Raw genomic sequence first — 14773 nt, forward strand, 5'->3', positions numbered from 1 at the left:
CAGGATGCAATATGAGAAGAAGGCAAACTGTCAGAGGCAGTGCAATGCTCTAGGCCCAGAGATGCCCAACCTGCGGCCTCCAGCTGTTGCAAAACTACAACTCCCAGCATGCCGGTGTCACGGGGTTCCGAAGGTGCACTCGGTCCCCCATTGCCCGCAGAACTGTTGCTTAGCTTTTGGAATGAGGTTCTGTGTTTGACCTCATTCCCAGGGCGGCTTTACTAGCTGGGTGGCTCCCTGCTCCTAGTCTGCCTTGAGCGCCGAGCTGATCACTCGGTGCTCGACTGGTTGGTCTGTCGGTCATGTGACGCTGGCCACGTCACATGACCCTCACTCCCCACTATAAATACAGGCAGCCTGCTGGCCACAGGTTGCCTGTTAATTTCTAGGTTCTGGCTATTTGTTGGACTACTGAATATTTACCTGATCCTGTTCCCTGACGATCCTCTGCCTGCTCCTCCTGTACTGCGCATACATCCTGGTTTTGTGACCTCGGCTCCCACCTGACTACTCTCTTAGGACTCCTCTTGTACTTCGCTACTCTCCTGGTATTTGACCCCGGCTTCTCCTGACCATTCTTTGCTTAATCCGTTGTACTGCGTAGCTCTCTGGTTCTGACCCGGTCGTTCATGTTCCGTATTTTGTCTTGTCTGTCTTCCTGACATATCCTAAGTTAGGGACTGCCGTCCAGTTGTCCCCTGTCATCAGGACTCGTGAGGCAAGTAGGCAGGGCCAGGGGTAGGGGGTGGAGCGCAGTGGTCACTACCCTTCCCCCCGTGTGTGTGTGGACGTGACCGTTACAGATTAACAGGCCCAATAACCACTGTATCATGAATCCTCTTACTACCCTGACTGACCATGTCTCTAACTTGACACAGAGGGTGCAGGAGCTAGGAGAGAAACTCCGTTCTTGTGAGTTAGGGCAAGGTTCTTCCACTCCTCTGTCTCCAGTCCATATTTTGAACCCCAGATCAAGCTCCCAGAACCCCTTTTCTGGAGACCGGAAGAGGTTTCTCTCCTTTAAGGAGAATTGCAAACTCTACTTATGTTTGCGCCCCGTGTCCTCGGTCCCGAGAGCCAACGCGTGGGGATTATCAATTTCTCTACTACAAGGTGATCCCCAGGACTGGGCATTTTCGTTACCTCCTGGGGCCAGTTGTCTAACTTCTGTGGAGGGTTTTATTTCAGGCCCTGGGTACCCTCTATGACGAACCGACAGGGCCCTGGTTGCCGAGAAGTCTTAGGGCACTGGTTCAGGGCCCATACTCCCTGCGGAGGAGTATTGCACCCCATTCAGACGGTGGTGTGTCCCCCTACAGGATGGAATGAACCAGCCTGAAGAGTCAGTTTAGGTCTGGTCTATCTGATAATTTAAAGATCTATTGTCAATTACCAATTCCTGAGACCTTAGAGGAGATGATGACCCTAGTTGTCGACTTGGACAGACGAGTTAGAGAGAGACGACAAGAACGACAGTTCTGTTCTCAGATGGTGGTCCAGCCAGAGGCTTTTCCAGGGACAACACTGAGGTCTCCACCGAGGAACCCATGCAGGTTGGCATGACCCGGGGGTAATCTTCGTCGCAGACGCGGAGAGATGCTTTCTACTGTGGAGATCTGGCCATTGGATCAACAAGTGTCCTAAGAGGGAACCTCTCCTGACAAGTCTTCTAAGGCAAGACAACCTAAGACCAGGTACACCTGATTTTTCTAAAGGTAAGCTTTTGGTACCAATAACAATTTCTCTGGGGGTTAATAAGTGGCGGGTAAGGCCTTTATTGACTCCGGTTCAGCGGCCAGCTTTATTGACTTTGAGTTTGCTTGTAAATTGGGTATTTCAATGTTTGCTTTACCTACACCTATCCATGTCATGGCTATTGATGCTACTCCCCTGATTGGTGGTACGGTGAGGTCATGTACCTCTGAAATTTCTCTGTCGTGGGTGTGTGCCACTCTGAGAGATGTTTCTCTTCTAGTCCTGGAGAACCTACGGTTGAGGTGGTACTAGGGTTTGCCTTGGCTCCGTTTACATAACCCCACAATTGATTGGTCCAAAGGAGAGTTGGTGAAATGGGGACTAAGTGTGACTCATGCTTGTCCGTGGTCCAGGCTGGGGTTTCAGTAAGGTCTAATACATTACCCTCTGTTATTAAGGAATATTCTGATGTGTTCTCGTCCCTTACTCCAGAGGTTCATACCCCCCCATAGACCTTATGATTGCGCCATAGAGCTAATTGAGGGTGCCGAATTCCTAAATGTCGAATTTATAATCTTTCAGGGCCCGAACGCAAGGCTATGGAAGATTATATTAAGGAGAGCCTTGCTAAAGGGCATATTAGACCTTCAGTCTCTCCTATGGGAGCAGGGTTTTTCTTTGTTAAAAGAAGGATGGTGGTCTTAGGCCTTGTATTGATTACGGAGATTAAATAAAATCACTGTCCAAAATAGATACTCTCTCCCATTGATTCCGGATTTATTTAACCAGGTTTTGGGGGCAACCTGGTTTTCCAAGATTGACCTGAAAGGGGCATACAATCTAATCCGAGGAGGGAGACGAATGGAAGACAGCGTTCAATACTCCGATAGGACACTTTGAATATCAGGTGATGCCTTTTGGACTCAGCAATGCCCCAGCTGTGTTCCAAAACTTAATGAACGATATTCTTAGGGAGTCTTAGGGTAAATTTATTATTGTCTATCTTGACGACATTTTGATATTCTCTCTGATTTCGAATCTCATGTGTCCCATGTCAAACAAGTATTAGAGGTGTTGAGGGAGAACCAGCTATCCGCTAAGCAAGCGAAATGTGTCTTTGGTGTTACAGGAGAACTGTTTCTAGGGCAATGTTTTGATTCCTCACGCCTTTAAGATGGATCCTGGTAAGGTTTTAGCAATTAAGGGAATGGGTTAAGGGCCTTCATCCTTAAAGGCTTTACAACGGTTTTTGGGTTACGCTAATTACTACCGTAAATTTATCATGAATTTTTCTGTAATTGCCTAAGCCATTGAACCGATCTTACTAAGAAAGGGGCGGATTTGGAGAAATTGGTCTATCAAGGCCCATTTCTTCATTTGAAACATTAAAAAAGGCATTTAGTAGCGCTCCCATTCTGATCCAGCCTGATCAGGAGAGAGACCCTTTATTGTGGAGGTGGAGTGCGTCCGAGGACGGCGCAGGATGCAGTCCTTTCACAAGGTCCTGCTAGCCTCACTAACCTGAGACCGTAGTTCCTTCATCTCCAGGGAAATTCTCTCCCACGGAGAGAAACCTACGACATAGGGAATAGGGAGCTGTTGGCCATTAAATGGGCATATTGAGGAGTGGAGACATTTTTTGGAGCGGGGCAGGCATCGAGTAACTGTTGTCACTGACCATAAAAACCCTAATGTTTCTCGAGGTCCGCTAAGAGGTTGAATCCCCGACAAGCCCGATGGGCTCTGTTTTTTACCCGTTTTGATTTCTCCACTTACGTTCAGGCCGGGAAGTAAAAACTGTGAAGGCAGACGCATTATCTCGGAGCTTCCATGCTTTTCAACCACTGAGATGCCGCCTGAATCCATCCTACCAGCAAACATCTTCTTAGCGGCTCTAAGGATATCTCGGCTCGCATTAAGGCTGAACAACATCTGGCACGGTATCCACCCCAACAGATAAGTTGTTTGTTCCCGTACAATTTCGTCCCAGCTGTTGGGTGAGTGTCACGATTCTGCCTTTTGTGGACATCCGGGTATTGAGGGCACTAAGGATCTGGTTTCTAGATCTTATTGGTGGCCCACTCTGACCAGGGATGTCAAGTCCTACGTGTCAGCCTGTGAGGTTTGTGCCAGGTCCTAAGACACCTAGGACTCGCCCTGCTGGTAACCTACGACCCCTACCCATTCCCAGTAGACCCTGGTCCCATATCTCGATGGACTTTATAACTGACCTACCGCTGGCGGAGGGTAAGACTGTGGTTTGGGTAGTGGTCGATAGGTTTAGCAAGATGGTTCATTTCATTCCCCTGTCTAAACTTCCGAATGCTAAAACCCTGGCATCTATTTTTGTGAGAGAGATTGTCGTTTACCATGGCATCTCGGAAAATATTGTTTCGGACAGGGGTATGCAGTTTGTGTCCAAATTCTGGAGGGCCTTCTGTCAAAGATGTACAATTTTGTTGTCTTTTTCTTCCGCCTACCATCCTGAGAGTAATGGGCAGACTGAACGCCTTAATCAGTCTGTGGAACAATTCCTGAGGTTGTATGTTGCTGATGACCAGCAATTATGGGTCAAATTCCTTCCGTTGGCTGAATTTGCTCTGAATAACCGTGTCAATTCTTCTTCTGGGGTCTCCCCTTTCTTTTGTAACCATGGTTTTCATCCCCGTTTTTCTTTTAGGTCGTCCGTCTCCTCCTCTAACCCTGAAGCTGATAAACTCTCCTCCGAAACTGTGCACAGTTGGGCCCGGGTTCAAATCGAACCTAGAAAAGGCTCAAAGTTCTCAAAACTCAAGGCCGATAGGAGACGTTCAAGGGGGGTGAACTTTCAGGTTGGGGATAAAGTATGGTTGTCCTCCAAGAATCTATCTCTCAAGGTAGCTTCTAGAAAATTTGCTCCTCGTTTATATGGTCCATATAAGATCACGGAGGTGATTAACCCGGTATCATTTAGTTGGAGCTGCCCGAGTCATTCCACATTCATAAATCTCTACTTAAAAAATATTTTCTTGAACGGTAGTACCATCGAAAGCCTCGCCTCCGCCGGTTCTTGTTAATGATGCTGTCGAGTATGTGGTGTCTAAAATAGTGGATGTCAGGAAGGTGCGTAATTCCTTGCAGTACCTGATTCACTGGAAGGGGTATGGACCTGAAGAGAGATCTTGAGGTACCTGCCAGGGAGGTTCATGCTCCTAGACTTGTTCATAAATATCATTTAGAACACCCTGAAAAGCCATCGCCTGAAGTCTTGGGTCCGGTGGCCCCTCGAAAAGGGGGGGTACTGTCACGGGGTTCCGAAGGTGCACTCGGTCCCCATTGCCCGCAGAACTGTTTGCTTAGCTTTTGGATGAGGTTCTGTGTTTGACCTCATTCCCAGGGCGGCTTTACTAGCTGGGTGCTCCCCTGCTCCTAGTCTGCCTTGAGCGCCGAGCTGATCACTCGGAGCTCGACTGGTTGGTCTGTCGGTCATGTGACGCTGGCCACGTCACATGACCCTCACTCCCCACTATAAATACAGGCAGCCTGCTGGCCACAGGTTGCCTGTTAATTTCTAGGTTCCTGCTAATTGTTGGACTACTGAATATTTACCTGATCCTGTTCCCTGACGATCTCTGCCTGTCCTCCTGTACTGCGCATACATCCTGGTTTTGTGACCTCGGCTCCCACCTGACTACTCTCTTAGGACTCCTCTTGTACTTTGCTACTCCCCTGGTATTTGACCCCGGCTTCTCCTGACCATTCTTTGCTTAATCCGTTGTACTGCGTAGCTCTCTTGGTTCTGACCCGGTCCGTTCATGCTCCGTATTTTGTCTTGTCTGTCTTCCCTGCACATATCCTAAGTTAGGGACGTGACCGTTACACCCGGAAAGCCTACAGCTAACAGCCTACAGCCGAGCATGATGGGAGTTGCAGTTTTACAACACCTGAAGGGCCGCAGGTTGAGCATCCCTGCTCTAGGCAATGTTCTACTGGGAAACCCTGGGTCCTGGCGTTACTAAACATTGTTGCAGGCCAAGTATACCTCTTCATGACAATGGTATTCCCTAATGGCAGTGGCCTCCTCCTGTTGGATAATTCACCCAGCCACACTGCCAAAATTGGGAATGGTTTGAGGAACATGACAAAGAGTCCAAGGTGTTGGCTTGGCCTTCAAATTCTCCAGACCTGAATCCATTTGAATATAAAATATTTGAGATGTGCTGGAAAAACAAGCCCAATCTACGAAGATCTCACCTCACAAAAACTCACAGATCTTGTGGAGATCATGCCACAATGAGTCAGATCTGTTTGGGCAGAACAAGGGGAACCTAAACAATATTAGGCAGATGGTTTTAAAGTTATGGCTGATGCTTGGGTTACATTTTCTTTTAAAGCAAGACTTCAATTTCACTTTGCTAGTATTTTGTAATGCGAGGCACTACATATCACCTTAAATCTTCTCCATGTCCAATTCATTTGTCATTGCATTGGACCTTTGATTAATTTAAACCAGTGATGGGAAGAGCTAAAGGCTAACAAATCCTGTGAGCTCTAATCTATTTGTTATAGCACTGTCTGCACTAGTCCTGTGCCAAGTGATGATTTGTCTGATAAACAAGACTACTGGCTGACTTCAGACCATAAATTGTATATATATGTCAAGTTTTCCTGTCCTCTGTATCCTGGCTACAAGAAGTAAATCCAGGTCATAGAAGTTACAGTCTTTTAAAAGAAAGTCACAAAGGAACTGTCACCACCAGGGCTTTCCCAGCACCATGTGACAAATAATGTGTAGTAGAGAAATACTAGAGCATTATATACACCATATCAGAAAATGTGTCCCTGTCACAGTTTTATTGTGGCCCTTTCATGTAGCACAATCAAATAATTTAGCTCATAGCTCAAAAAATGGATAACGTATCAACATTAACTAACATGACACAAAAAATGAATCATTTAAAAGAACTATGAATCTGTGGAATAGTTTACCCCAGGAGGTGGTCACAGCAGTAGCAGTCGACAGCTTAAAAAAGGCTTAGATAATTTTTTAGAACTATATAAGATCAATATTTTAATAATCACTGTACTTTAATACAACTTTGCATACCGTAAATTGATAGTACAGGTGAATGTAAGAAAGTTTGTAATATATCAAAGAAAAAATTCTGTACCCTTACTGAAGGCTAATAGTAATGTATTTATAACTTCTAGTAGAAATAATACAAGAATGGCACAACATAGAGCCATAAGAATAGATGCTCCAGAGCTGTTATTACATGGGGAATGCTATTAAAACAGACATGTCAGGAGTGGTGAATGGTCCTCTTTAAATCACCAAAATCACAACAAAGGAATGTGATTAAGAGTGACATTTTAAAAAGGTCACTTACACTAGATTTAAACCATTCATTTAAAAAAAAAAATTTAACTAAAAGCAAGAAAATGAATATTTTAATGAGAGGTGACTTGACATGCGGGAAAAATGAGTAATACACATAATTTAGAAAGGATATTTTTGTATAATCACTTTGTTTTGGGAAACCTTTGGATGAGCTACAAGCAAAACAAATTTGAATAAAAGCAGGCGCTAGTAGAGTAACAAAACTAAGTATTCTAAGCTCACCAAAAATATAAAAAAGTCATCCATTTAAAGGTAATGTGTCACCTATAATTTTTTTCTGCCAGTTCAAACCAGATAGTGACATATATTCTTTACTTCTAAGCTGTTTTTATTTTCTGATTGTACATTGTTTTATTATATTTCCTAAACATGATTATGGGGCAGCCATATTGCCAGAGCTGTTGTAACAGCATATGGAGATATGCTTTACGGCCGCCACCATGGGCCATAGACAAAATATACTGGAGGGGACTCATTAACTTCTATGGGACAGTTTTCTAGGCATGTGAATGTAGTCTTACATAGAGTTCAATGGTAACATTCTGGATGCTTGCAGCCACCACTAGTAGGAGTTTAGGAGTTTACTGCATACCATGTGCACATTAAACATAATGATAAAACAGTAGCAGTAGGCTCCCCCTAGTGGTGGCTTCCAGCAGATAGACTTTTATCAATTAACTGTATCCGAAAAACAAAACTCAGACTAAATAAAAATGTACTATGAAATTAATAAGCACAGAATCCATGACCTAAAATGAGATGATAATAAAGGGTTTAGATTTACTTTTCATTCATTTTTTTTTATTTTAAAAGCTAACAGCTGAGTTTGGGTCAGTGGCTTCATTAGGTAACAAATTTGAAGGGATGGGTCATCAAACTAAGATCGGTGGGGGTCTAACTCCCGACACTCCTGCGACAGCTGCTTGATAAGGGCACGGTGCTTGCCTCTTTATATGATCATTGACCACAGCCAGTGCCATACATTGTATTGCGGTTTTGCTTGGCATTGCAGCCCTATCTGTGAAAAACTCTTTAAATTAGACATTAGCGCAATAACCAGAGGTCGATCATGATGTATTTTCTATCACCCACTCTGGACAAGCAGCATGTGTCCAGCACTTCTAAGTGGGCATTAGGCTAGCCTGTTAAAAGCATGTGGATGACTCTGTTTGGTACATATTCCACAATGACATCCACATGAACTCCAATCAAAACACTGTCTCCCTGGTTGTCAATGGAAAATCTGACCATAGCATAAACAATGTGCACATAAAATGAATGTGGGTTCGTATGGACCTACTCTGCTCGACAAAATCCCAAGTATGACCCTGGATCTGTGATCCTATTCCATGCCACCATTTAGGCTATTGAGCTCTTCTATAGGAGCAAGGTTGGCACTTTTTAACAATACTAAAACTTATTTTAATTTTACCGTTGGCTTTAGTAAATAAATATCAGACACCAACCTCAATCTTCCACCTAAGCCCCTAAAGCTCATATGCTAAGAAATATTGCAGTAAAAAAGTGTGACAATACCCTAACACAAATACTTTTAATGCTAAAAAACGTGTAGGGGAACATCCATAGATTTATGTAAAGATGATGAGATGAAAACAACTTACCAACTGAACAAGCAAACTGATTAAATCTGTCAAAGGTTTATTCACAATCAGAAGTTCCTCCGCTGTGTGCGTGTCTCCACTTTGTCCAGTCTTCTGAGCCTAGAAATGCAAATAGATTTTCAAAGTTTTGATAAATTCACACTGAATGTTTAGGATCGTTGATGTGGAAGGCAGAATGTGTCATAACTAATTTTCACCTGTATAGCACAGATAATAAAAAATAGGACAAAGGAAACCTTAAAGCATGCAAAGTAATACAAAGTAATACAAATTCAATTCACTGTCATATGGGGGACGCTCACATTGAAAACAAAAAAACTTTACTCGCAATTACTAAGTAAAAAACTTGAGAGAGATTAAACATACAATACCAATCACCATCAGTGGTGGTAATGCTAACTTCGGGTGTCAAAGCAAGGTAAGCCCGCAGGACACCAAACAGCAAAAGAGCATCAAGTTTCAAGGTGCGCAATTGCAAACACTGATAAAATTGTAGCACACTTTAGGGTTTAATTCACACCCATTTGCCTATTGTAACCCAAATAGACTGACTTTGTAATCTTCAAACAGCAGTGTGACATCTACACCGCAAAAACTCCACTCTTGCTGTGTGGTAATACAGCTTGAGTCGAGCTAAAGCACACTGGACATCAGCCAAGGGTTAATCAGACTCTCCTTGCCGCTAAATGCTCGTTACAGTTGGTTACTAATTATGCTAATCATTCATTATGCATGGCTCGACGCATTTCTTTTCGCATAACCCCTCCCAACGCCAACAAGGCCTCGCCCACCCATTGTCATGTGATCGGAGACTGATGGAAAGCTCCGAGGCGATTCTACTGTACACGAACGTTGGTAACAATAGGGATCAAAAAGCGGATATGCAGACATCGCCTGGGAGGACCATTGTGTGTTAACAGAGGGGACAAAACGAGCGCCAGATTGGAATTAATATTGATCAAAGAAGGGGGTCTGAGGAATTATACAGAATAAGCACATAGGATAGCTTGAGTGTCTCAGCACCTTAACTGGCAGATAACAATGCCATACTCCCAATTGAATAGAGCCTCACATACACCTTATTGATTATTGCCTATCCAACATTAATATATTGGATAAACCCCACAGGTATATATTAACATGGTATATGCCCACCCACTGTGTTCCCTAAGGAGGAGGCATACATCACCACCTGTGAGGATTATTTTTATCCAGATAAAAAATCTGGTGGAGACAGCATACCTCCCTACATACAGTCAGGTCCATAAATATTGGGACATCGACACAATTCTAATATTTTTGGCTCTATACACCACTTCAATGAATTTGAAATGAAACAAACAAGATCTGCTTTAACTGCAGACTGTCAGCTTTAATTTGAGGGTATTTTCATCCAAATCAGGTGAACGGTGTAGGATTACAACAGTTTGCATATGTGTCTCCCACTTGTTAAGGAACCAAAAGTAATAGGGCATAAATATAATCATAAATCAACTTTCACTTTTTAATACTTGGTTGCAAATCCTTTGCAGTCAATTACAGCCTGAAGTCTGGAACACAGACATCACCAGACGCTGGGTTTCATCCCTGGTGATGCTCTGCCAGGCCTCTACTGCAACTGTCTTCAGTTCCTGCTTGTTCTTGGGGCATTTTCCCTTCAGTTTTGTCTTCAGCAAGTGAAATGCATGCAAAATCCGATTCAGGTCAGGTGATTGACTTGGCCATTACATAACATTCCACTTCTTTCCCTTAAAAAACTCTTTGGTTGCTTTTGCAGCATGCTTTGGGTCCATCTGCACTGTGAAGCGCTGTCCAATGAGTTCTGAAGCATTTGGCTGAATATGAGCAGATAATATTGCCTGAAACACTTCAAAATTCATCCTGCTGCTTTTGTCAGCAGTCACATCATCAATAAATACAAGAGAACCAGTTCCATTGGCAGCCATACATGCCCACGCCATGACACTACCACCACCATGCTTCACTGATGAGGGTGGTATGCTAAGATTATGAGCAGTTCCTTTCCTTTTCCATACTCTTTCCTTCCCATCACTCTGGTACAAGTTGATCTTGGTCTCATCTGTCCTTAGGATGTTGTTCCAGAACTGTGAAGACTTTTTTAGATGTCATTTGGCAAACTCTAATCTGGCCTTCCTGTTTTTGAGGCTCACCAATGGTTTACATCTTGTGGTGAACCCTTTGTATTCTTGATCTGGTAAACTGTTGTGAAGGGTGTTTTCTTCACCAGGGAAGAATTCTTTGGTCATCCACCACAGTTGTTTTCAATGGTCTTCCGGGTCTTTAGGTGTTGCTGAGCTCACCGATGCGTTCTTTCTTTTTAAGAATGTTCCAAACAGTTGTTTTGGTCACGCCTAATGTTTTTGCTATCTCTCTGATGGGTTTGTTTTGTTTTTTCAGCGTAATGATGGCTTGCTTCACTGAAAGTGACAGCTCTTTGGATCTCATCTTGAGAGTTGACAGCAACAGATTCCAAATGCAAATAGTGCACTTGAGATGAACTCTGGACCTTTTATCTGCTCATTGTAATAGGGATAATGAGGGAATAACACACACCTGGCCATGGAACAGCTGAGAAGCCAATTGTTCCATTACTTTTGGTCCCTTAACAAGTGGGAGGCACATATGCAAACTGTTGTAATTCCTACACCGTTCACCTGATTTGGATGTAAATACCCTCAAATTAAAGATGACAGTCTGCAGTTAAAGCACATCTTGTTCGTTTCATTTCAAATCCATTGTGGTGGTGTATAGAGCCAAAAATGCTAGAATTGTGTTGATATCCCAATATTTATGGACCTGACTGTATATTAGGTGCATCACTGTTTGAAATCTAATTATAAAAAACAGGTAAAGGATATGTTTAAAGTAATACAAATCAATTATCTGTATAATTTCTGTGTTATAATAGAGTATAGGGATGTCCCTATACCATTTTTTTAAGACTGAGTACGAGTACCGATACTTTTATTTAAGTACTCACCGATACCAATTACCGATACTAATTTTAACAATAAAATACACACACATGTATTTTCTGACCACTGACCAACCAAAAGGCCCAAAAACAGAACTATAACATTCCTAAGAGACATTATACTGTATGGGGGGCAGCCACAAGGAGACGTTATACTGTATGGGGGCAGCCACAAAGAGACGTTATACTGTATGGGGCAGCCACAAGGAGATGTTATACTGTATGGGGGCAGCCACAAGGAGAGGTTATACTGTATGGGGGGCAGCCACAAGGAGACGTTATACTGTATGGGGGGCAGCCACAAGGAGACGTTATACTGTATGGGGCAGCCACAAGGAGACGTTATACTGTATGGGCAGCCACAAGGGGACGTTATACTGTTATGGGGCAACCACAAGGAGACATTACACTGTATGGGGGCCACAAGGAGATGTTATACTGTATGGGCAGCCACAAGGAGACGTTATACTGTATGGGGGCAGCCACAAGGAGACGTTACACTGTATGGGGGCAGCCACAAGAAGACGTTATACTGTATGGGGGCGGCCACAAGGAGACGTTATACTGTATGGGGGCGGCCACAAGGAGACGCTATACTGTATGGGGGCGGCCACAAGGAGACGTTACACTGTATGGGGGCGGCCACAAGGAGACGTTACACTGTATGGGGGGCAGCCACAAGGAGACGTTACACTGTATGGGGGGCAGCCACAAGGAGACGTTATACTGTATGGGGCAGCCAGAAGGAGACGTTACTGTATGGGCAGCCACCAGGAGATTACTAACTGTATGGGGGCAGCCACAAGGAGATGTTATACTGTATGGGGGCAGCCACAAGGAGACGTTATACTGTATGGGGGCAGCCACAAGGAGATGTTATACTGTATGGGGCAGCCACAAGGAGATGTTATACTGTATGGGGCAGCCACAAGGAGATGTTATACTGTATGGGGCAGCCACAAGGAGACGTTATACTGTATGGGGGCAGCCACAAGGAGACGTTATACTGTATGGAAGCAGCCACTATTATACTGTATGGGGGCCACAAGGAGACGTTACACTGTATGGGGCGGCCACAAGGAGACGTTAAACTGTATGGGGGCGGCCACAAGGAGACGTTACACTGCATGGGGCGGCCACAAGGAGACGTTACACTGTATGGGGCGGCCACAAGGAGACGTTACACTGTATGGGGCGGCCACAAGGAGACGTTACACTGTATGGGGGCGGCCACAAGTAGACGTTATACTGCATGGGGCGGCCACAAGGAGATGTTATACTGTATGGGGCGGCCACAAGGAGAGGTTATACTGTATGGGGGCGGCCACAAGGAGACGTTACACTGTATGGGGGCAGCCACAAGGAGACGTTACACTGCATGGGGCGGCCACAAGGAGACGTTACACTGTATGGGGCGGCCACAAGGAGACATTATACTGTATGGGGGCAGCCAGATGTCACACTGTATGGGACGGCCACAAGGAGACGTTACACTGTATGGGGCGGCCACAAGGAGACGTTATACTGTATGGGACGGCCACAAGGAGACGTTACACTGTATGGGGCGGCCACAAGGAGACGCTACTGTAAGGAGTCAGGAAAACAATTTTTGAAGCCCCCCTCCTCAGTATAATAGTCTTGTGGCCATCATACAGTAATGTATATTTCTTCTTGCCCTAATGCCTGCTTTTAGAGATCAATGTGCAGCTTGCAAGCAGGAAGGGAAGGACCAGGGCCATAGAAGACAGACACTATCACCTTTGGAGGGACTCGCTCCTGGCAAACACAGCTCTGCTGCAGTGAATGCAGTGGGCAGACTGATGTAATTACAATGTATAGTTATTGCAGGGACTCAGAGAATCGTCTGAGAGTTTATTAGTTAAAAGAATCTATTGAGTCAGAGACTGTGTCACCGAGTCCCTGCCAGACTTCCTGCTCTGCTACATGCACCCTGTACACACCCAGCTCCACTACATGCTATGCTAATAATGCCCCCCCCTCCCCCGGACGGACTTACAGGGAGCCGGAGAGCAGGAAGTCTGGCAGGGACTCGGTGACACAGTCTCTGACTCATTAGATTCTTTTAACTAATAAACTGTCAGACGATTCTCTGAGTCCCTGCACTACGCTCCCTGTGCTGTGAGTCTCTGATTGGTTGGAGGGCGGGGCGGAGCTAGCTTCCACTGTCGGCTCCTATTACACAGTGCCTGCTGCTGCCCTCTGAAGCTGTTAGCTGTGCGAGGTGCAGGGGCAGGCTGCGGACTGACACAGACACATAGAAGCGGCGCACAGGTATCGGCAGTGGTATCGGGGACATTTGCACGAGTACATGTACTCGTGCAAATGCCCGGTATCGGTCCCGGACAGGTCATCAGTTATAAAGACTTGGAAAACCCCTTTAAGCAAATTGAAGATAAAATGATCTCCAAAAGGCAAACAGTTAAAGATGAAACTCACTTTTGAACATTTGATTTCAATATCAGTGTATTATTTTGCATATTATTTGGTCTTGTACAATTTTAGAGTGAAAAAGGGAAAGGAGTACTTTGCAAAAGTAGGGGAACACAAGGAGATTTGAGTGATCAGATAACTTAGACTGAAGTCTAAGACCTTAAATAGTCTGTTACGGTTAAAGGGGTTCTGCACTTTCATTTAACTGATGATCTATCCTCTGTGAACACAGCTTAGCCCCGCCCACGCTAGTTGATACTAGTCGTAATGTCAGTGGGCCGGCGGTAAACAGTGAGAAGGCGTGAGCGCTGCTCCCTTCTCAAACAGCTGATCGGCGGGGGTCCCGGGCATCAGACCCCCGCCGATCAGAAGCTGATGATCTATCCAGAGGATAGATCAGTTAAATGAAAGTGCAGAACCCCTTTAACCCCAGTCATTGTTAGGAAAGGCCAGGTGATGCAAATTTCAAAGCTTTATAAACACCCAGACTCCCCTAACCTTTAGTTTGCCATTTCTTCAGTTCAAAATGTAATTATGAAATTACAGTTAACATTGGAGTTTAAGAAACGGTCTGGAAGACCAAGAGAAATTTTGGTGACAGCTGCTTGTAGGATTGCTAGAAAGGCAAAT

At 44.6% G+C, this 14773-nt stretch overlaps 1 protein-coding gene across 4 annotated transcripts in view; it reads right to left on the minus strand.

The window, feature by feature from the left end:
- Positions 1-14773, minus strand: part of ULK4 (unc-51 like kinase 4) — an 837710-nt gene that overhangs the window by 269502 nt on the left and 553435 nt on the right. For all 4 annotated transcript variants that reach the window (XM_040432903.1, XM_040432904.1, XM_040432901.1 and 1 more), the window contains exon 34: positions 8698-8796. In XM_040432903.1, coding sequence (XP_040288837.1) covers positions 8698-8796 — 99 coding nt within the window. The remainder of the gene's footprint in view (positions 1-8697; positions 8797-14773) is intronic.

Source organism: Bufo bufo, chromosome 5 (genome assembly GCF_905171765.1).
Source record: "Bufo bufo chromosome 5, aBufBuf1.1, whole genome shotgun sequence".
Classification (NCBI taxonomy): Eukaryota; Metazoa; Chordata; class Amphibia; order Anura; family Bufonidae; genus Bufo; species Bufo bufo.